Source organism: Xenopus tropicalis, chromosome 6 (assembly GCF_000004195.4).
Source record: "Xenopus tropicalis strain Nigerian chromosome 6, UCB_Xtro_10.0, whole genome shotgun sequence".
NCBI classification, from domain to species: domain Eukaryota; kingdom Metazoa; phylum Chordata; class Amphibia; order Anura; family Pipidae; genus Xenopus; species Xenopus tropicalis.
Window position 1 is genome coordinate 76,577,391 of NC_030682.2, and position 22,240 is coordinate 76,599,630.

At 40.7% G+C, this 22,240-nt stretch overlaps 1 protein-coding gene across 1 annotated transcript in view; it reads right to left on the minus strand.

Annotated features, from left to right (window-relative positions):
* Positions 1-22,240, minus strand: part of tmeff1 (transmembrane protein with EGF like and two follistatin like domains 1) — a 139,395-nt gene that overhangs the window by 45,866 nt on the left and 71,289 nt on the right. Inside the window, exons 4-5 of the mRNA NM_001100268.3 lie at positions 16,519-16,545; positions 8,369-8,465 (exon numbers count right to left, since the gene is read on the minus strand). Coding sequence (NP_001093738.2) covers positions 8,369-8,465; positions 16,519-16,545 — 124 coding nt within the window. The remainder of the gene's footprint in view (positions 1-8,368; positions 8,466-16,518; positions 16,546-22,240) is intronic.

Below are 22,240 nucleotides of genomic sequence, written 5' to 3' on the forward strand. Positions count from 1 at the left end.
CCTTAAAATAAGGAGAAAAAGATTAAGAAAAAGAACTAGAAAGGGAAGTTTCAAAACAAGCTTCATGTTGGTTTAAAAACCATGTGAAGTCACTGAATGAAATCTGATTTGCTGTTGTTGGCTCCACCCAGTTTTTCTAATCTTGGACCACAGTCATATAGTAAAAAACACTGTGCAAAGTTTGGGGGACCCTGGTTTTAACAGAATCAGAATTTCACCACTGAAAGTCAATGAGAGACATCTGGTTGGCAGTTGGTGGCCCCGCCCATTTTTTTCCTAACCTTGAAACACAGTAACCCAGTGACAAACTGTGCAAAATTTGGGCACCCTGGCATAAATAGTGTATTAAACCAATGAACTGGCCTTTGGGGCTCCACCCACTTTTTCTAAGTTTGGAGACCCTGTGATAAATATTTAGAGAACAGAAGCAGCTTACATTTAAACCAATGTGTCACGGTCGGCACCCTAAACCAGAACAGATGCCAAGTTCCCTTGTCTCGGCTCGGCTTCACCAGTAATGTGACCGCCTTTGGCTTCGGGAGGAGCCCTCAGCTACTCAGATGCCACCTGGACTTAACGAGGGGGACAAGGCAGGAGTTCTGGCAAGCAAAGGGGCACGACTGTAGATAAAGTCAGTTAGGCCGAAGATCACGGTACAAAATAGGGTTAAACAAGGTCGTCGTCAGGCAGGCTAGGTCGGGGCGGGCAGTAATCGAGGATAGTCAGACAGGCAAGGGTCAAACCGGATAATCAATACAGCAGGATGAGACGAAATCGTAGTCGAAGTACAAGCCGAGGTCAGATATGGATAATCAGAATAGTCAGGAGCAAGCCGGGTCAAAAACACAGGAAGGCAACAAGCAGGATACAGGAACGAAATACACAAGGCTCAAAAAGGCACCAGGAATGAATTCCTATCACGGGCAATCAATCTAATACAAATGGCCCTTTAAATATTTTGAATTTCGCGCCTTTGCGCGCTGACGTCATGACGTCAGCGCGCATGCGCCTTTAAGACGCGGAAGTGCGCGCGCGCGCACCTAGGAAGGAGCCGGCACAGGGAGCAGACGGCGCGGCGGGCGTCCCCGCCGATGGCAGCGCGGCGGGCGTCCCCGCCGTGCCGGTAAGGCACCTCTCCTTACATTACCCCCCTCTCTAGGGGGGGCCACTGGACCCCCAGGCTTCTCAGGAAACTTTAAATGGAATTGTTTCCTGAGGCGATCAGCCTTGATGTCATCAACTGAGACCCAAGAGTTCTCCTCAGGACCGAAGCCTCTCCACCTAGTAAGATATTGAAGTTTACCTCTCACACGGCGGGAGTCGAGGAACTCTTGGATCTCATACTCAGGCTGACCTTCAATCAACACCGGGGGAGGAACAGACTGATGGCGAGTGTTAGCAGCAGGTTTAAGGAGAGAAACATGAAAAGTATTAGAAATTCTGAAATTAGGAGGTAACTGAAGACGGACAGAAGATGGGTTAATTATTGCAATGATGGGATATGGACCAATAAACCTGGGACCCAGTTTGGGAGAGGGAATCTTTAACTTAATATTCTTGGTTGATAACCACACTAAATCCCCCACCTTGTACTGGGGAGCCTCCCTACGGGATTTGTCAGCAGCTTTTTTCTGGGCTAGGGAAGCTGCAGATAGTGAATCATGAACTAGCGACCAGACTTCAGAAAATCTTAAGACAGAGGAATTGGCAGAGGGTACAGGGGAATTAGAGCCAGAAAAAGAAAATGCTTTGGGGTGTAACCCATAAACGACAAAGAAAGGAGACCTCCCTGAGGAGGAATGGGTAGCATTATTGTATGCAAATTCTGCCCAGGGAAGCAGTTCAGACCATGTGGACTGGTTATCGGATACATAGCACCTGAGATACTGTTCAAGGGACTGGTTCACCCTTTCAGTTTGACCGTTAGTTTGGGGGTGATAGGCAGAGGAAAAAGATAATTCCGTCCCAACCAAAGTACAGAAAGCACGCCAAAATTTAGAAACAAATTGAACCCCCCTGTCAGAAACAATATTTTCAGGAAATCCATGAAACTTGAAAATATGCATAATAAATAAATCAGCTAGGGTCTTAGCAGAAGGGAGATGTGGAAGAGGAATAAAATGAGCCATTTTACTGAACCTATCAACCACCACCCAAATCACTGTTTTACCCTGAGAAGGGGGCAACTCTACAACAAAATCCATGGAAATGTGAGACCATGGTTTCTCTGGGATGGGTAAGGGATTTAACAGACCCTGGGACCGATGATGAGATGACTTAGACCTTTGGCAGACTGAACAGGAACTGACAAAAGTTTTAACATCCTGTTTGAAGGAGGGCCACCAAACATGTCGGGACAATAAACAAATGGTTTTTGCAATACCTGGATGACCCGCCACCCTAGAATCATGAGCCTCTCTTAATACTTGCTCCCTAAGTACCTCAGGAACAAACCATTTACCAGATGGTGTTTCAGCAGGAGCAGAAGACTGTAAAGGGGACAATAAGGAAGAGAGGTCAGACCTCAAGGTTGCAACAATTATTTCCCTGGGAATGATAGGAGTGCACTCACTAGAGTCGGAGGAAACTGAGTCGAAACTCCTAGAGAGTGCATCCGCCTTGGTATTCTTTGAACCGGGCTTAAAAGTTAAAGAAAAATTGAACCTTGAAAAGAATAAAGCCCACCTGGCTTGCCTTGGATTCAGGCGCTTAGCGGATTCAATATAAAGTAAATTCTTATGGTCGGTATAGACTGTAACTAGATGTTTAGCCCCCTCTAAAAGGTGGCGCCATTCCTCGAGAGCCAATTTCACGGCCAGCAATTCCCTGTTCCCTATATCGTAATTGATCTCTGCAGGTGAAAACTTTCTAGAGAAAAAGGCACAGGGATGCATCTTGTTGGTTATCGGGTGTCTTTGAGACAGGACTGCCCCAGCTCCTACCTCAGAGGCATCTACCTCTACAATGAAAGGGAGAGCGGAATCGGGAGGTCTAAGGATAGGGGCAGAACTAAACTCCTTTTTGAGGGTTTCAAACGCTTGTACAGCCTCAGGAGGCCATATACTGGGATCAGCGCCCTTTTTAGTTAAATTCGTGATGGGAGCTACAATTAGAGAAAAATTCTTAATAAATTGACGATAATAATTGGCAAAACCAAGAAACCTTTGTATAGCGCGTAACGAAAAGGGTTGGGCCCAATCTAGGACAGCTCTCACTTTACCTGGATCCATCTCTAGACCCTTGCCGGAAATAATAAAACCCAAAAACTGAACAGTAGAAACTTCAAAGGTACATTTCTCTAGTTTTGCATACAGATTATTCTCCCTTAGCCTTTTTAAGACCTCACACACATGTTTACGATGTTCATTTAGATTAGAAGAGAAAATAAGAATATCGTCGAGGTAGACCACTACGAATACCCCCAGTAGGTCACGAAAGATGTCGTTGACAAATTCTTGAAAAACTGCGGGGGCGTTACAGAGCCCAAAGGGCATTACTAAATACTCGTAGTGGCCGTCCCTGGTGTTAAAAGCAGTTTTCCACTCGTCCCCCTCTCTAATGCGGATGAGATTGTATGCACCTCTAAGATCAAGCTTGGTATAGATCTTGGCTGTTTTAACCTGGTCAAATAACTCAGAAATTAGAGGGAGAGGGTAGCGATTTTTAATAGTGACTTTGTTTAAGCCCCTGTAATCTATACAAGGACGGAGACCCCCATCCTTCTTACCCACAAAGAAAAACCCAGCACCTGCAGGAGAATTAGAAGGCCGGATAAAACCTCTTTCGAGGTTTTCCTGGATATATTCCTTCATGGATTGGGACTCAGGTAGGGAAAGAGGGTATGTACGACCACGAGGGGGAGAGGAACCTGGAACCAGATCAATGGGACAGTCATACTGTCTGTGTGGGGGTAAGGTCTCGGCCGCCTTTTTGGAAAAGACATCGGCATAAGCCGAATAGGCTGCAGGTAACCCCTCAAGTGAGGTGGCTGCTATAGTTGAGGGAATACAGATACCCCTACAACAAGAACCCCTTGAGAAACCTCCCCAGTAACCCAGTTAATCTGGGGGTTATGAACCTGGAGCCAGGGTAAACCCAAAATGAGTGGAGAAGAGGCACCTTCAATAAGAAAAAGGACTATCTCTTCAACATGGAAATCGTTCACACATAAGGATAAAGATACAGTTTTCTTATTTACTACACCAGACCCTAAAGGTCTTTTGTCCACCGTTAATAACCTCATGGGAACACTGAGAGGGACTACAGGAATGCCATGTTTAGCAGCAAATCTGGCCTCAATAAAGTTACCCTCTGCCCCAGAGTCCACGAAAGCGGACAAGTTAACGGAGCCCGTAGGCCAGGACAGTTTGACCGGTAGCTGAACCTTGGAGGCAAATTGGGGAGAGGAAACGCCTGCACCCAAATGAAGCTCCCCTTCTTCATTTAGGCTTGGGCGTTTCCCGGCCTCTTGGTGCATTGTTTGAGAAAGTGACCCTTGTCCCCACAATATAAACATAACCCAAGGGTCCGCCTGCGTGTCTTTTCCTCAGGAGAGAGATGGAATAGGCCTAGTTGCATAGGCTCCTCCTGAGGTGGAGACACCGGGGAAGCCGAAGACTTAACATTGGTCACTAAGTCAGGCCTCATATAAGTAACCCCAGAAAAATTAGTATGACCCCTTTCACTCCTTCTCTCCCTTTGTCTCCTATCAATCTGGATGGCTAGGGACATGAGATCATCCAGACTGGACGACAAGGGGTAATTCACCAGGCTATCTTTAATAGAGTCGGATAGCCCGATACGGAACTGACTGCGCAGGGCTGCATCGTTCCACTCAGTTTCTCCTGCCCACCGGCGGAACTCTGTGCAATACACCTCTGCATCCCGTCTCCCTTGGCGCAGTTTTCGAATCGCCGAATCGGCAGATGATGCACGATCCGGGTCATCATAAAGGATTGCCATGGAATGAAAGAATACATCAAGGGAAAAGCGGGCTGGATCAGAGGGAGGCAGCCTAAGGGCCCAAACTTGGGGATCTCCCAGAAGAAGGGTCATAACAAATCTTACTTTCTCCTCACCAGAAGGGAATGAATGAGGGAAAAAGCTAAGATATAATTTACACGCCTCTTTGAAGACGAAAAACTTTGACCTGTCCCCAGAGAATTTCTCGGGAAATGCAATCTTAGGCTCCTGGGGCCTATAGGTGTTACCTCCCATAGCAGATGCCCCCACAGAAGGGGAAGAACTAGGAACAGGTTGCTGCTGCGAAGATTGCGTAGTCTCCAGCTGGCGGGTTAGATTGTGGAAACCCTGCAGGAGATAATTCTGCTTTTGCTCCTGATCCTCCAAGCGCTGTAGCAGGGCAGTAAGAAGCGCTTCAGTGGTAGCAGATGTAGTGGGAGGAGCAGCAGCGGACTCAACGTGATCTTGGTCCTCCATGGGCCCGTGATAATGTCACGGTCGGCACCCTAAACCAGAACAGATGCCAAGTTCCCTTGTCTCGGCTCGGCTTCACCAGTAATGTGACCGCCTTTGGCTTCGGGAGGAGCCCTCAGCTACTCAGATGCCACCTGGACTTAACGAGGGGGACAAGGCAGGAGTTCTGGCAAGCAAAGGGGCACGACTGTAGATAAAGTCAGTTAGGCCGAAGATCACGGTACAAAATAGGGTTAAACAAGGTCGTCGTCAGGCAGGCTAGGTCGGGGCGGGCAGTAATCGAGGATAGTCAGACAGGCAAGGGTCAAACCGGATAATCAATACAGCAGGATGAGACGAAATCGTAGTCGAAGTACAAGCCGAGGTCAGATATGGATAATCAGAATAGTCAGGAGCAAGCCGGGTCAAAAACACAGGAAGGCAACAAGCAGGATACAGGAACGAAATACACAAGGCTCAAAAAGGCACCAGGGATGAATTCCTATCACGGGCAATCAATCTAATACAAATGGCCCTTTAAATATTTTGAATTTCGCGCCTTTGCGCGCTGACGTCATGACGTCAGCGCGCATGCGCCTTTAAGACGCGGAAGTGCGCGCGCGCGCACCTAGGAAGGAGCCGGCACAGGGAGCAGACGGCGCGGCGGGCGTCCCCGCCGATGGCAGCGCGGCGGGCGTCCCCGCCGTGCCGGTAAGGCACCTCTCCTTACACAATGAAATTCAATTGTTGAAATCTGACTGTTAGTGGCTACGCTTACTTTTTCTCATCTTGAATATAAGTCACTAAGTAAAACATAAAAATAGCGTGAGAATGGCAACATTTTAATTATAAACCAATGAAATTCAAAGATTGAGGCTCCGCCAACTTTTTTTTCACCTGAATCCATAGTTGCCCAGTGACAAACTGCAAATTTTGGGGACCCTGGCATTAAATTTCCCAATTGAAATCAATGAGTGAAACTGTCTGATTGGCTGCTTTTTCTAACCTTGAATTAGTTTTCATCCAGTAAAAAAATGTGCAAAGTTTGGGGACCCTGACCTAAATAATGTGAGAATGGCAGCATCTTAAATTTAAAACAATACATTTCAATGGGTGAAATCTGATTGGCTGTTGGTGGCTCCACCCACTTATGCTAACCTTGAACTGCAGATCGCCAGTGACTATTTCTGCAAAGTGTAGGGACCCTGGCACTAATGCTGTAAGAAAGGCAGCAGTTTATATTTAAACCAATAAAATTTAATGAGTAAAATCTGATGGAGGCTCTGTCCATTTTTCTAACCTTTAACATTAGTCCCCCAATGACTGTGACAGTTTGTAGACACTGGAGTTAACACTGTGAGAATGGCAGCAGTTTAATTTTTCCCATTAAAAGCAATAAAATAAATCTGATTGGCTGTTGGTTGCTCGACAGACTTTTTTCAAACCTTGACTTACTGTCACCCAGTAACTAACTCTGCAGAGTTTGGGGACCCTGGCATTAAACGTGTGAGAATGACAGCAGTTAAAATGTCCCCACTGAAATGAATGAAAGAAAAGTGATTGGCCCACTTTGTCTAACCTTGAATAAGTAGTCACCCAGTGACTGTGCAAAGTTTGGAGACCCTGGCATAAACAGTGTGAAAATGGGAGGGTTTTAAATGTAAAACATTGAGATTCAATGGCTGAAATCTGATTGGCTGTTGGTGGCTCTGTCCACTTTTACTAATCTTGATCTGCAGTCCAACAGTGACCAACTGTGAAGAGTTTGGGGACCCTGGCGTTAACACTGTGAGAATGACAGCAGTTTAAATTCCCTCATTGAAAGTTAATGGATGAAATCTGATTGTTTGTAGCTCTGATCACTTTTTGGTCATCCAACAAATAAGATCTTTTCATTCAGGTTGACCCCATGACTTTCTGATTCAAGTTTGTTGAGTGTAGCTTCAAATTTGTAAGAGTGGAAGCAATTTAAATTTCCCAATTGAAAGTCAATGGGTAAAATTTGATTGGCTCCTTCCACTTTTGGGTGTCCAACAAATATCGCCTTCTCATTTGGGTTGACCCCATGACTATGTGATTTAAGTTTGGGGAGTGTGACAGCAGTTTCAATTTCCCTATTAAGTCCATGGGTGCAATATGATTGACTGTTGTTGGCTCCTCCACTTTGGGTCATCCAACAAATGAAGCAAATGAACCACATGAATTTGTTAATCGAGTTTGGTGAGTGTAGCTTCAAAGCTGTAAGAATAGCAGCAGTTTGCAAACCTTCCCTGTCAAAGTCAATGGAAAAACTTTACTTTATCTTTCCATCCAGCACTTCCTAAATATCACTTAGATGGCAAATGCATAAGATTTAGGGGTGATACAAATCTTGTCTTAATAACAGTGTTCACAAAAAGGTGCCTTGTGCTTGCTGTGACTGTAAATTTCAAGACTAAAAGGAAAATTATGATTCACAAATTGCAGTTAAATAACCAGACATCCCTGTTTATGGCTCCCCCTTAACTTAGTACAAGGTTTAAGATACAGTGTGTGTGAAAATGTAATTGCAAGAGTTGTGGTGCTGTTTCAAGAATGTTCTGGAGAGAAAATCAATGTTTACCAAACTTTACCCTAACTGGCCTTCAGTGTGGGCAGCTCTAATATATTCACTCTAATGCTATCCTGTTTTTTAAGCTGGGCTCCCATTCTTGGCCTTTTTTTCCTTATGGTGGAAATATTTAGTAACATATAAACTCTGATGTTGCCAAAAAACATTTACACCCAACTCAAGGCATGAAAGTTTCTGTTAAATGTACAAGGGTTTTGTTATTGGTTTTATCAGGGTTTCCAAATAATCATACTGAAAAGCAACACTACACATGCTGCTGCCATCCCCAAAGTGGCTCATAACAGAGAAAATTCATTTGTAGACAATGCAGTTCTTGTACTAGAATTCTTAGTATAAACTTACCCTACATCTTCCGCATCTTCATCACACTCTGCTCCAAACTTGCAGTTTCCACATTTGGAATGTTTCTTATGAACCTCACCCCCGGATCCTTCATATTCTGTGTTAAGAGCATTTATATTATCAATATATATTATATATAATATAATATATTATATATTTAAAAATTATTTCCTTAAAGGACATATAAACCCCCCACAAAAATTTTTTTATCAGTGAACAGCCTCTGTAAATACCTGCTACTCCTGTTGTTCAAAGGGTAATAGTAAGGTTGCAGCATTCCCTTATGATTCCTTTTTCTTCTCTAAAGCCGGCCATACACACACCAATATAATAATACAAAAATTGCAAAGGCTGCGGATATTGGTCTTCTTGTCGATTGGGCAGGATAAAACATTTTGATCGGGGGCCGTTGATGGCGCCTGAGCAAAATCTACGTTTAGGGCTGAATCGGCAGGTGGAGGTAGAATTTGTAGTGTTTCTACCTCCGTATCTGACGATTTAGCCCTGAACGTCAATGGAGGATGGGAACGATCTTTCCAAAAGATCGTTATTGCTACGTGTATGGCTCTAGGCTAACTGAGCATGCTCAGTTTTTATCAACTCAGGTTACTAAACACACCCTCCAGTCTAGCAACCAATGAATAGATGCCAGTGCTGGTTTACATAGTAATTCTGCTCTAGCTGCGGACACTGGTGGAGAAACTTCCTGTCCTGAGTTCAGTTTAACCATTACAGGACGCAATCCAAGCAAAACTTTTTATCAAAGTTCTGCCTGTATTCTTCATTGCAGGAACTTTACAACACACATGTAAATGTCACTGAAGATGCATAACAGGGAAAATGGCCGCTTGGTGAAAGTTGCTATTTGTTTTAGAAAAATGTTATGATGCTGGCACATGGAGAGGATATATGCAGTACAAATGGTGTGGTTTGGGTGGAGGAGATGTGTCCAACTACATACATGGTAGGAAAATGTAGGGTTTACAATTCATGGAGCATGGTTTTGTCTGATCATGTTCTCTTAAACACCTATCAAAGAATTACTATACCCCACTAGTTAGCATTCAGAGTTGCTTGCATTCTGTATAAATCAAAGCAACCTTTTTATTTGGGTATAATGTCACATTCCAGCACTGGATCATTATACACTGGCTACCAATAATATGCTTTTGTGCTATTTACAAAGCTCAATATAGTACAGGGTGCCTTAGGAATCAAGCATGATACTATTTTTCCTATTGACTGCACAAAGAAATTAGGTAGTTCTCAGAGGGTCATCAATTTTGCAGCCTTATGGTGCAATATTGTAAGACACCAATGGTTCACCTGCTATCTGGTCAAATAATAGGGTCTCATAGGGGGTATTAAAATCATAAGGAGCAAAAAGCTGACTGAATACTTAGATACCAGACCCACAAAACTGGGAATCCTGAATCCTTTTCTGTTGTCCTAATCTGCACACATTTACATTGGGGTTTAGGAGATATGTAAACATAAGCACAATCTTTTGACTTATGCCAAAAGAAAGGAAAGCTGCTTTAGTTCAGATAAATCAGGTATCTATAATTACAGGTATATATAGTTTGCATTTATATATATACAGTATATATATATTGTGCATGTACCTGTATATACAAAAACGGTATTAGTAAACTACAATTTTTGTTGTCTAGAGAAATTGTTAAATAAAATTAGTAAAATTAATAAAAACAGCACCAAGGAAACATTATAAATTTGAGTTACTGACTAACACAGTTTTAAGTAGAACTTAAAGCAACAGAGGATCAGAGCTTATTTTTGTTGCAAATTTCAGTTCTTTTTGCCCTTGTTCATCATGACATAACATTTGTTTTCTTTTAGCATTTATATCTTTATGACTTTCTTATTCCTGGCATTCACACCACTTTCTGCGTGATTACTGACTTGTAAATTAAGGGTGAAAACTGTGTAACACAGTGAATGTCAATGAAAGAGCAATGTAAAGTATAATCATAGAGCAAAAAATGTCAGCATGCAGAGTCCCCAGTTCATACAGCGCTTTGACCTCAAACGTGCCTTATATTATTATTCCTAAAACTATCCAATTACTGTCAGAATTTCCATATATCCGCTAGTCAAGTCTATAATTTATCTTCTTCTACTCGATTTTCCTGTATTACAAAACATTAAACTAGTGATTGCTCCAACTGCTTATATCAGCAGCACAGTTTGAATGCAAGTCAAAACTTGTTTCTTGAAGCACCACTATAATACAGTTTTCCCTTTTATAAGTCTCTAATGTATATATTACAGTGCCTATACCCCCTGTATAACAAGTATAAAAAGCTTAGATTTTGAAACTTTTAGAACAGAAGGCAGTTCATCAAATAACCACTGAAACCTGGTATAAGAAAAAGAAGATTACACCTTTTCTGTAATCCTAAAACATCAGCCATAGCTGGGAGAAGAGAAAATGTGTACAAAGCTTGTTATATATGTTTTAACACATAATTATAAAGAGGGGTAGGTAGTAAGGTTAAAAACCAAGCTTTATAATTAGTGATTTATAATAGAAAACAATTAAAAAATATACATATTTGCGTAGGCAGAAAAGGTAGAAACATTTTAAAAACAAAGTGATATTTACTGTGCCAATACTGAACAAAGGTATATATTTTATATATACCTACACTCCCTTTAACTTCTAAATATGTTGTCTTTATGAAATGCCCATTCTAGCAGCATAAGCCTCTACTATTTTCAGTCCCTTTGGCTACAACCTAACTTATCTTCTACCATAGTCCTTTGATAATGTTATAAGAAGCTCATGGAGGTCACAAAGAGTATGATACTAGGACAAAAATTTGCTCATAGCCAGATCATAAAACTATAGCAAAAAAAATGCTTTTCCTTGTAATAATAATACTTCTGGAAATAGATCACTTGCCTTAAACATGTATGCAATAATATGCATAAAGTTTTCCCAGGTGCAGTTACCTATACATTTATACATACCTATAAACATTTGATTTTAAACAGCTTACTGTTAAATGCTACCTTCTGTTTGGTTACTATAGTTTCATAGTAAAGTTACTTTGCCATAGATGTGGCTGTGCAGCTTCACGTACACCATTAATACACCATATAATAAGCAAAAGGAGCCCTGTACTAAATTCCTTTTCAAGACCAAGTGCTCCTTTTCAACTTTGCTCAGAACACAAAAGAGCTCATTTATGACCACAATTGCAATAAGCAAATTGCAATTTAGAGTGCAATCATCATATTTTTCCCCTACACTGCAGTGTTTTTTTCTATATTATTGCAGTATTGTACTATCTCAGTCCACAAATGGAAAAACCTTCTTATCCAGGGCAGAGTATAATCTTGAATTCTATGAATATCTGCATACTTTACAAAGATCAGGCAGCAATGCATTGGATAAGCAGAAATCATGACCCTGCAGAGCCCTTTTAAGTGTACGGTGTGTGGAATTTTTCATTGTTGGTGTCAATTTATTTATATCAAATTGACCATACTATATCTCTTAGATAGATGAAGAAACCTTTCTTTACAACTAAGACAAAGCTGAGCAGCACCTACTGTTAATTTGGGTTTGGGCAATATCTGATTATTGCAGAGATGTCATGTTAGAACTCATCTACTTTATTAAATGTATAGTAAACAATACTGTATCTCATTTTATGTATTCAAGCAAAGAGAATTCAACCAAGAACAATTGTTATATGTTTAGAAAACAATAAATCAGTTTAAAGCATTGTTAATAAAGAGCCTCCTGCTTTTTAGGTGCATGTATCAAACAATTTATGGGCAGAGGATATTGGATATTAATAGTGTATAGCAGCACTTTGTGGTTTTGAGCCAGTGATCAATACCTTGTGATTTCTATTATGATTTATAGTAGCCTTTGCCAGCTATCACTTATCACATCTGAAACATTTACATCTACTGTTTACTTTCTACCACAGCAATTCACTGGAAAAGAAGACGATGAAGCAGCAAATTGAGTTCTGACAAAATCCTCTTTAGCCGCATCCAAAGAAAATCAAATGCTTCCGAAACAATCACCTCAGCAAGTAATATATCTGCTTCACTAACATTACAGGAACAAACTTGGAAAACAGAAGCACATTCCTTCAAAAGCCCAATTTTATCCCAATACTTCAATTTGCTTATGCTCTGACATAAAGCAAACTCAAGCACTCATATATACACCATTGATAAGAATAAACATGGCAAAGCTACTAAGCAAAAGTGCAAATCCGATGTCAAGAGTTAAGGATCTGGATCCAACCATAGGGCTCATTTACAACTTTACAAAAAGTTACAAAATGTATGCAGATCACTGTTTTTTTCCTGGCAATTAGCAATAAATTATTTTTTGGGGCAGGCATGGATGTGGCCCAAAATTTGCACTTCGCCTTTGGTAATTTTCTTTTAAAAAAAACTGTGGCAAAAATTTGCTGCAAAAAAAATTGCAGAAAAAAATGTGAAAAAATGATGCAAAAAAAAAAAAAAAGTCCATTTACTTCAATGCATTTGGAGTGAGAAAAGAATGTAAGAAAAAACGTCCCTTGACTTGCATTTGAAGCAATAAAGACTTGACAAAAAACACCTGTTAACTTTAAGAATTGCAGTGTAGACATCTTTAGCATGCACCACAACTCTTCAACAAAAAATTGGCAGAGAAAAATGCTCAGAGACTTTAATGTATTTGGAGTGAGAAATAAGTCGTGTGTGTATAAAAATCGTTGTGCACATGAAAAAAAGTTGCACGGTAGCTGCGCAAATTTTTCACTGTTTCACAAATTTTTTGCCAAAAATTTTAATGCTGTATTTAATGATTCAATGAACAAAAGTCAGTTGCGTGTGTTAAATTCAATAAGGACAAATATGCAAAATATCATGTGTTGCCAGGACCACTAGAAAAACAACAGTTTTAGAAAAGGGAAAAAACTCAAGTGTGCGGCTCAGTGCAAATGATGTGTGGTAAAATTGTGTATACTGTAAGATTGTACAGGGTTGCATATCTTTGTAGCATTTTTTAAATAAAGTTATAAATACATGCACTGGTGTAGCAAATCCTTGTTCCCTGTAAATTATTAATAATTTTGTTCATTCTTTGGGCATTTCAGAGTTAAAAATAAGTAAATAGTATGCATGAAGAACTAGAAAGGGAAGTTTGAAAACAAACTTCATGTTGGTTTGAAAAACGTGAAGTCACTGACTTAAATCTGATCTGTTGTTGGCTGGGACCTTGGACCACAGTTATATAATAAAACCACTGTGCAAAGTTTGGGGATCCTGGTTTTAATAGTGTCTGAATGGCAGCAATTTAAATTTCCCCACTGAAAGTCAATGAGTGACATCTGATTGGCGGTTAGTGGCTCCACCTACTTTTTCTAACCTGGCAGTTCAGTTACTCAGTGACTCAGGAGCATATTTATTATCGTGTGTAAGCCCACATGACTGCTGATGTTGCCTATAGTGACCAATCTGTTTGCTTTTATTTTCTAACTTGTAGGTGACTGTTCAAATCTAATTGCTGATTGCTTGCTGTGGGCAACATCACCACTGATGTTGACTTACACACTATAATAAATATGCCCCTAAGTCTGCAAAGTATAGGGACCCTAGGATTAATAGTTAAAGAAAGGCAGCAGGTAAATTGTGATTTTTCTAACCTTGAATCTAAGTCACCCAGTGACAAACAGTGGGCACCCTGGAATAAATAGTGTGAGAATGAAAGCATTTTAAATTTAAACCAATAAAATTCAATGGATGAAATCTGATTGACTGTTAGTGGCCCAACCCACTTTTCCTATTTTTGAACTGCAGTCCCCCAGTGACTAACTCTGCAAAGTTTGACAGCATTTTACACTTTCCCATTGAAAGAAAATAGGTGAAATGTGATTGGCTGTTGGTGGCCAGTGACTGACTGTGCAAAGTTTGGGAACCCTGAAATAAATTGTGTGAGAAAGGCAGGATTTAAATTTAAACCAAAAAAAAAAATAGGTGAAGTCTGATTGGCTGTGGAATAGATTGGCTGTTGGTGGCTCCGCCCACTTTTTCTTACCCTGAATACGTTGTCAACCTGTGACTGACTGTGCAAAGTTTGAGAACCCTGACATAAATTGTATAAGAAAGGCAGCATTTAAATTTAAACCAAAAAAATTCAATAGGTTAAGTCTGATTGGCTGTTGGTGGCCCCACCCACTTTTTAAAACCTAAAAATGCAGTCCCCTAGTGACCCTGGTGTTAATACTGTGAGAATGGCAGCAGGTTGAATTTCCCCATTGAAAATCAATAGGTAAAAAATCTGATGGTGGCTCCATCCACTTTTTCTAACTCTGAACCACAGTTACCTGGTGACTAGCTCTGCAAAGTTTGGGGACCTCAGTATTAATATTTAAGGAATGGCAGCAATTTAAATTTAAACGTATGAAGTCTATAAGTGAAATCTGATTAGCTGTTGTTGGCCCCGTCCACTTTTCTAAACATGGAATGTAGTCACATACCTCCAAAGATTCCCACATTAGCTCCCCATCTTCTTTTCTGCTGATTCACTGCACATGCTCTGTGCTGCTGTCAGTTACTGAGCTTAGGGACTCACTCACAATATACTGTATATATAGAATATAATAGTCACAGTATGAGGCTGATTGTTGGTGACCCCCCAGTGACAAGTTTGAAGTCCTTATTGCTGCTATTGAGATGCTGAAACTTTAGGCTAGTGTCATAAATTCAGTATATAAAATATTGCATTTTTAGCCATATTCATTTTTTTAGTTTAATTCTCCTTTAATGAAGTACAGTCCCCAAACTGTGCAAAGTTTGGGGACCCTAACATTAAACATGTGAGAATGGCAGTAGTTAAAATTTCCCCACTGAAAACAATGAAAGAAATGTGATTGGCTTTTGGAGACCCCGCCCACTTTTTCGAACCTTGAGTACGTAGTCACCCAGTGACTGACAGGGCAAAGTTTACGAAACAAGGCATAAAACCAATAACATTCAATGGGTGAAACCTGATTGACTGTTGGTGGCTCCGCCCACTTTTAAAAACTAAAACTGCAGTCCCCTAGTGGCCAAATGTGAAAAGTTTGGGAACCCTGGTGTTAATACTGTGAGAATGGAGCAGGTTGGATTTCCCTAAGTCAATAGGTAAAATCTGATTGGCTGTTGGTGGCTCTGCCCACTTTTTTCTAACCTTGAACCATAGTTACCTGGTGCCTAACTCTGCATAGTTACCTGGTGCTAACTCTAAATAAGTTTGGGGACCCCAATGTTATTACTGTGAGAATGCCAGAAGGTTGAATTTCCGCCAAGTCAATAGGCAAAATCTCATTGGTTGTTCACAGCTCCGCCCACTTTTGGGTATCCAACAATCATCATATTTTCATTCAGGCTGACCCCATGACTATGTGATTCAAGTGTGGGGAGTGTAGCCTCAAATCATTGGCAGCAGTTTCAATTTTCCCATTAAAGTTGATGGGTGAAATTTGATTGGCTGTTGTTGGCCTCTCCCCCTTTGGGTCATCTAACAAATGTTGCTGTTTCATTCGGGGTAACACCATGATTATGTTATTCAAGTTTGGGGGTGTAGCTTGAAGGCTTGAAGATCTTAAAGTGGCATATATGGCTATTAAAATTATGGCACCATCTGACCTATTAAATATGTGATTCTACATATGTAGTCATAATTATATAAGGCAGGATTAGTGTGTATCCTTCTACAATTCCTAAAATTAAATTATACATTTATACGTTAATTTTACTGTATGCTTTTTAGTGCAGTGCTAGGTATATAACAAGAACTGTGAATACCTTCTGTTTTAAGAAAGCTTTTATTTCATTAATAATGGCTGCTTTATATCTTATATTAGCTTTTTTGGCTATATGGCAGTTATGTTATAGGTTCATTTAGAAACAAACAGCAGAGAGCATGCATTGCAGGGAAATACATAAGGTTATGTAGAAAATACTGACAAAACATGCTTTTATATAAACCAATGTATTTCAATGACATTCTCAGATGAAATGGACAGTTGAATCAGGATGCTGCATAATGTATAGATACATTAGAGAATATACAGAATGATATATTTAATATACTGTACAATTGCAAATTTTGATGCATAAAAAATACTCACCTCCTTCTCCAGATCCAGATGCAATATCTGTTAGACAAACATAAGGGATAAAGAACATTAACAGGGCATATTGTTTCTTCCAGATGTTTTACAATCTGGTTTAACACACTGACACATTATATCTGTATTGCTTTAAAAGTGTTAAATATGTAATCCTTTTACAGTTAATTTGAGAAAAAAAACCTCCTTAACATCTATAATGGTTAGCTACATACACAAAACCTTAACACACCCACATAAACTCAATTATAAGTTATAGCCTCACTTATATCTTTTCTATTTATTCTTTTCAATAGAAAAGCTTATATGCCCGTAAGCAATACTAGATAAATCTTTGCTCTAGTGGAGCTGCTGATGGGTTTAGCCTAATAAAATTTGCTTTATATCTGGGCACAAACACAGATGCATCTCTCCGCCTTTCTAAAATCTAGGATATAAACAAGGACAAAAGAACTTTCAAAGAAGTGCAGTGTTAGAAGTATTAGAAGCGTTGCTGTCTAATAGCAGAGTTAAATTCCAGCTGGGAATTTGCAAGGTGTGTTTTACTTGCTTGCGTGGGTTTACTCAGGTTTCTTCAATATTTTTAAAACATAAAGGCAATGATTACTGCTAAAATTAACCACAATGTGCAAATGTGACAGGGACCTGATTTCCTGAATTCCATTAGAACAGGTAGTGAAGTGTCAGTGCTATAAAACTATATAATTGTTATACAGGTATGGGACCCAAATCCAGAAAGCTCAGAATTACAGAAAGGCCATGCCCCATTTTTTTTAAATAATTAAAAATTTTGAAAAAAAAAAAATATATATTTTTCCCTTTAATAATAAAGCCGTACCTTGCAAGGTACTAACTAAGAGATTAATAATCCTTAGTGAAAGTAAATCAATCCTGTTTGGTTTATTTAATGCTAAGATAATTTTTTAGCAGACCTAAGTATGGAGATCCAAATTATGAAAAGACCTTATCCTGAAAACCCCAGGCCCTGAACATTCTGGATAATAGGTCCTATGTACTATGATATAATGTGCAATTTTCAGTGAAGAAGTCTGAAAAATGTGATTAAAAATTTTGCAAAACAAATGCCAAATCTATAGAAATGTCACAGGTTTTAAAATTTGGGCACATAGCGGAGTATTCATTTTTTCTGTGGCCTGAAGTAGGATTGCAAATTTCAGGGGGAAACAAAAAAAAAATCAACAAGTACTTATTGATTTTTATAATTTCTCTAAAGAAGTCAGGCCACTCTTTTGTTTATTAAATAAAATTTCATAAAAATATACTTTTCTAGTAGTATGTGCTACTGGATAATCCTAAATAGAAAAACTGTCATTTTAAATACTGAGAGCCACACCCTGGCTGATACCATGCACTATGCACACACAAACCAAGGGCACGCATGCGTTAGGTCACATCAGCCAACAAAGCTCTGTCTTTTGCTCCCACATTGTAAGCTGTGGAAGTACACGGAAAGAGTGCCGCACTCACAGGGACTTGATGCAAAAGGAAAAGTGTTTTTATTGAAAAAATTCCAACGTTTCGAGCACAACCAGTGCTCTTCCTCAGGGACAAACCAACAGACCATATCCCAACACCCACAGTAAATACCCCCACCACATAAAATGGCGCCAAAAACCGGCAATAGTTACCACGGCAACCAGAATGGGAGTGCAATAGAATGGGAGTGCAGTTCTAGAAAACAAGGTTAAGTTTAAAACCATGTAGCTAGTAGGCAAATGGATACATATTGCAAAAGATATATGTTGCAAAACACTGTTGCAAAAAATATTGTAAAAAACTATACAGAGAATGTTACCAGTCAGAGATGTCATGCATTTCACTGTGCTAAGTGATGAATGCCTTAGTTGCTAGGAGCAAAAGTTTATAGAGGATAATTATTTGTTGGAGATGACAGGCATCAGGTATTAAACCCAGGACCCATGTCCGGATGCACCAGAGAAGCTAGGAGTATGAAGGAACGCACAGAGAAAGGAGCCACCACCTGTCAACTGTACCCAGCAATCGCTAAACTTCAGTGTGTAAATGTGATCATGTGGAGCAGATCATATCGCCCACGGAGGCAATGCCCAGTCAAATGTTGCGGAAGCTGGTCGGGTGTGTTCAATTAGCGTGCCGAATTGTAGGGAGTGTGGGGCGCACTGTTGCCTAGTTACCATGAATGCAACGCACCCCAGCTGGCACCAGGAGCGCAAGTAAGACGTGCCCAATAGGCAACCAACGCAAATATCTAGGTTTGGCTGGCATACAGTGAGGAGTGCAAGGGTCCAGGATCGGTCCCTGGCGATCTGTGAGAGATGAAGTGCAACAAGTGACGCCAACGGGCTATATGGAGTGGTGGAGAGCATGTCCCGGCACGGCTACAACTCTCACATGTCCAATTATAGTTAATGCAAACCGCCTTCAAAAAGGACCTGGACTTATAGGGACAATTAGAAAGGCCCGCAGTAACATAAGAACAATAAGAACAATAAGGACCCACAAAGCGAGCCCATAAGAAAGTTCACATGTCGCTCAAGTATGCCAAACCACCAGATCTACTGTATATAAAATGGTAACATCACCAGCCCCCACTCCTACAGAGATTTGTGGCCCATAAACAGATAGTGACAGTTGGCATGTCCCCTGGTTTCCTCCATTAGAATATATATTACAAACACTGATGTATATGGTTCAGCAGAAATAGATAGTTCAATAGCCACCTGGTGTGAGCCTATCATGTAATATGGTCCTAGATTTGGGGTTACAGGTAAAAAAAAAAAAAAAAGAAAAAGAAAAATAGAATAAAGAAAAATGAAAATGAATAAACTAGCTACATGGTTTTAAACTTAACCTTGTTTTCTAGCACTGCACTCCCATTCTATTTGCCTGTATATGTTGACACTCTTTCTATTATATACAGCAGTGCTGTCCAACTGGCGGCCCGCGATCCCCCTCTGTGTGGCCCCCCACCTGTCTGGCTGCTTTGATGGCTTACCTTTGAGTAAGCTTTAAATGGTATCCGTACTGAGATTAACTGGCTCCCTGCATAGTTCTCACCTCAGATTCAGGCTGTAATCCCCCTGTATTGTTTAAAAATGTAATCCCTGTGTTGTTCACACCTTTTAATCCCTGCATTGTTCATCCCCTGCAGTGATCACACCTCAGGCTTGGGCTGTAATCACACCTATTGTTCACCTGTTCACACCTCAGACATTGTAGGTACTGCCTGGACTATGCTGCACACACAGTCAGGTTAGGGCAGGCAGATTATGGCACACAGGCAGCATAGGGCAGGCAGGGTATGGCACAAACAGGTAGGGCAGGCAGAGTATGGCACACACAGGCAGGGTAGGACAGGCAGAGTATGGCACACAGGCAGCATATGGCAGGCAGAGTATGGCACACACAGGCAGCATAGGGCAGGGAGGTAATGCAGAGTATGGCATACATAGGCAGCATAGGGCAAGCAGAGTATGGCACACACAGGCAGGGTAGGGCAGGCAGAGTATGGCACACACAGGCAGGGTAGGGCAGGCAGAGCATGGCACACACAGGCAGCTAAGGGCAGGCAGAGTATGGAACACGCAGGCAGCATAGGGCAGGTAGAGTATGTCACACACAGGCAGCATAGGGCAGGTAGAATATAGCACACACAGGCAGCATAGGGTAGGTAGAATATGGCACACACAGGTAGAGTATGGCACACACAGGCAGCATAGGGCAGGTAGAGTAAGGCACACACAGGCAGCTATGGGCAGGCAGAGTATGGAACACACAGGCAGCATAGGGCAGGTAGAGTATGGCACACACAGGCAGCATAGGGCAGGTAGAATATGGCACACACAGGCAGCATAGGACAGGTAGAGTGTGGCACACACAGGCAGCATAGGGTAGGTAGAATATGGCACACACAGGTAGAGTATGGCACACACAGGCAGCATAGGGCAGGTAGAGTATGGCACACAGAGGCAGCATAGGACAGGCAGATTATGGCACGCACAGGCAGCATAGGACAGGCAGAGTATGGCACACACAGGCAGCATAGGACAGGCCGAGTATGGCACATACAGGCAGCATAGGACAGGCAGAGTATGGCACACACAGGCAGCATAGGACAGGCAGAGTATGGCACACACAGGCAGCATAGGACAGGCAGAGTGTTGCCTGTGTGTGCCATACTCTGCCTGCCCTTTGCTGCCTGTGGGAGGTGTACCTGGCAGGGGTTTGTGGAAATAGCTATTAAATGGTCCCTAAGGTGTGTAATTATGTGCTGGGGGTTGCTGTGCTATCCACAGGGGAGGTGGAGGCATATGGATTTAAGGGTATATCTTAATATGACATAATATAATTCTTTCACATATGAATGATGGTTGATATCCCCGCAGTAAGGACCAAGCATTTGGGTTTTTGCTGCACTACCCCCATTGTGATAAAATAGGTGTGGTTTGAAGTGCGTGTGGTTTAAAAAGGGGGAGTGATCAAAACTGGCTTCCATTATCGGCCCTCCACCATGTATGCTAGAGAAATTCCGTCCCTCGGCACCACAGAAGTTGGACAGCACTGATATACAGTATATATATATATATATATATATATACTTTCACAATAAAAAAATGAAATAACTAAAATCAACTCATGTCATCTGTGACAAAGGCTTCTGGGATTGTTGTCTTTGTTTTTTTATGCAAAACCAGATAAAAACAATACCTTGTGCAAATTATTAATTTACAGTACGCAGGCTTCAAAAGTGGAAATAAACAACCAGTTCCCCTAAATCAACGTGCACAGCTGGATAACTGGCTATCTTGGGCTGACAATTTATTTAGTACATGGCACTGATAACTAGAGACACCTTTCTAAGCACTATTACCATCTGGAGAATTGTTTCACAGTTAGAACTCCAGCAACATTTATGGTTTGGCAGAAATAAAGCACTACAAATCTGCAGAGCCTTAAAGGCTCTAAGGAAGTAATTACAGAAAATTGGGATGCTGATCTACATTCAAGCCTATTAAATACACAAGTGCCTGAGATGGGCTTATTGTTATCCCAAAAATATTAAACCGTTCTACTTTTTGCTACAGAAGCATGCTTGTTCACTTTAATCAATATCATCCCAATGGTTTGTAAAGTTTAGAATAAACTGAAAGCAGGTTTATGCAATCTCTCAGTTACTGGAAACAATACTGCAAAATTATAAATGGTTTAATAACTGCAATCGTGTAGTGAATATTATTCTGTACCAAATAAACAAATTATTTGAAAAAAAAAAAAAGGCTCATAAAATATTTCTGATCTTCACAACACAACAAGTTATATCACCAGTTTTTGAAAACACAATTCATAAAATATTATTCAAATATTAATTTACCCAGCTTGTATGGTGCAGAAAAAATGACCCTCTAAATATGAAAATATTGTAGCCCCCTATATGGATAATTTAAGAACCGCAACTGCAGTTGTAGTTGTGTAAAATCAGCAAAAATTGTTTTAAAAATTGACTGCGTTCATCAAATTCATCAAAGGTCTTTGTATCTAAAGTTTTTCCTCAATGATGGTGTTTGCTCCAGGGTTGTATTGGAAAATATTATGCTCAAGGCTGAGTACAGGTATGGGATCCATTATCCAGAAACCGGTTATCCAGAAAGCTCCGAATTACGGAAAGCCTGTCTTCTATGGACTCTATTTTAATCAAATAATTCAGATTTTTTTTTAATTGATT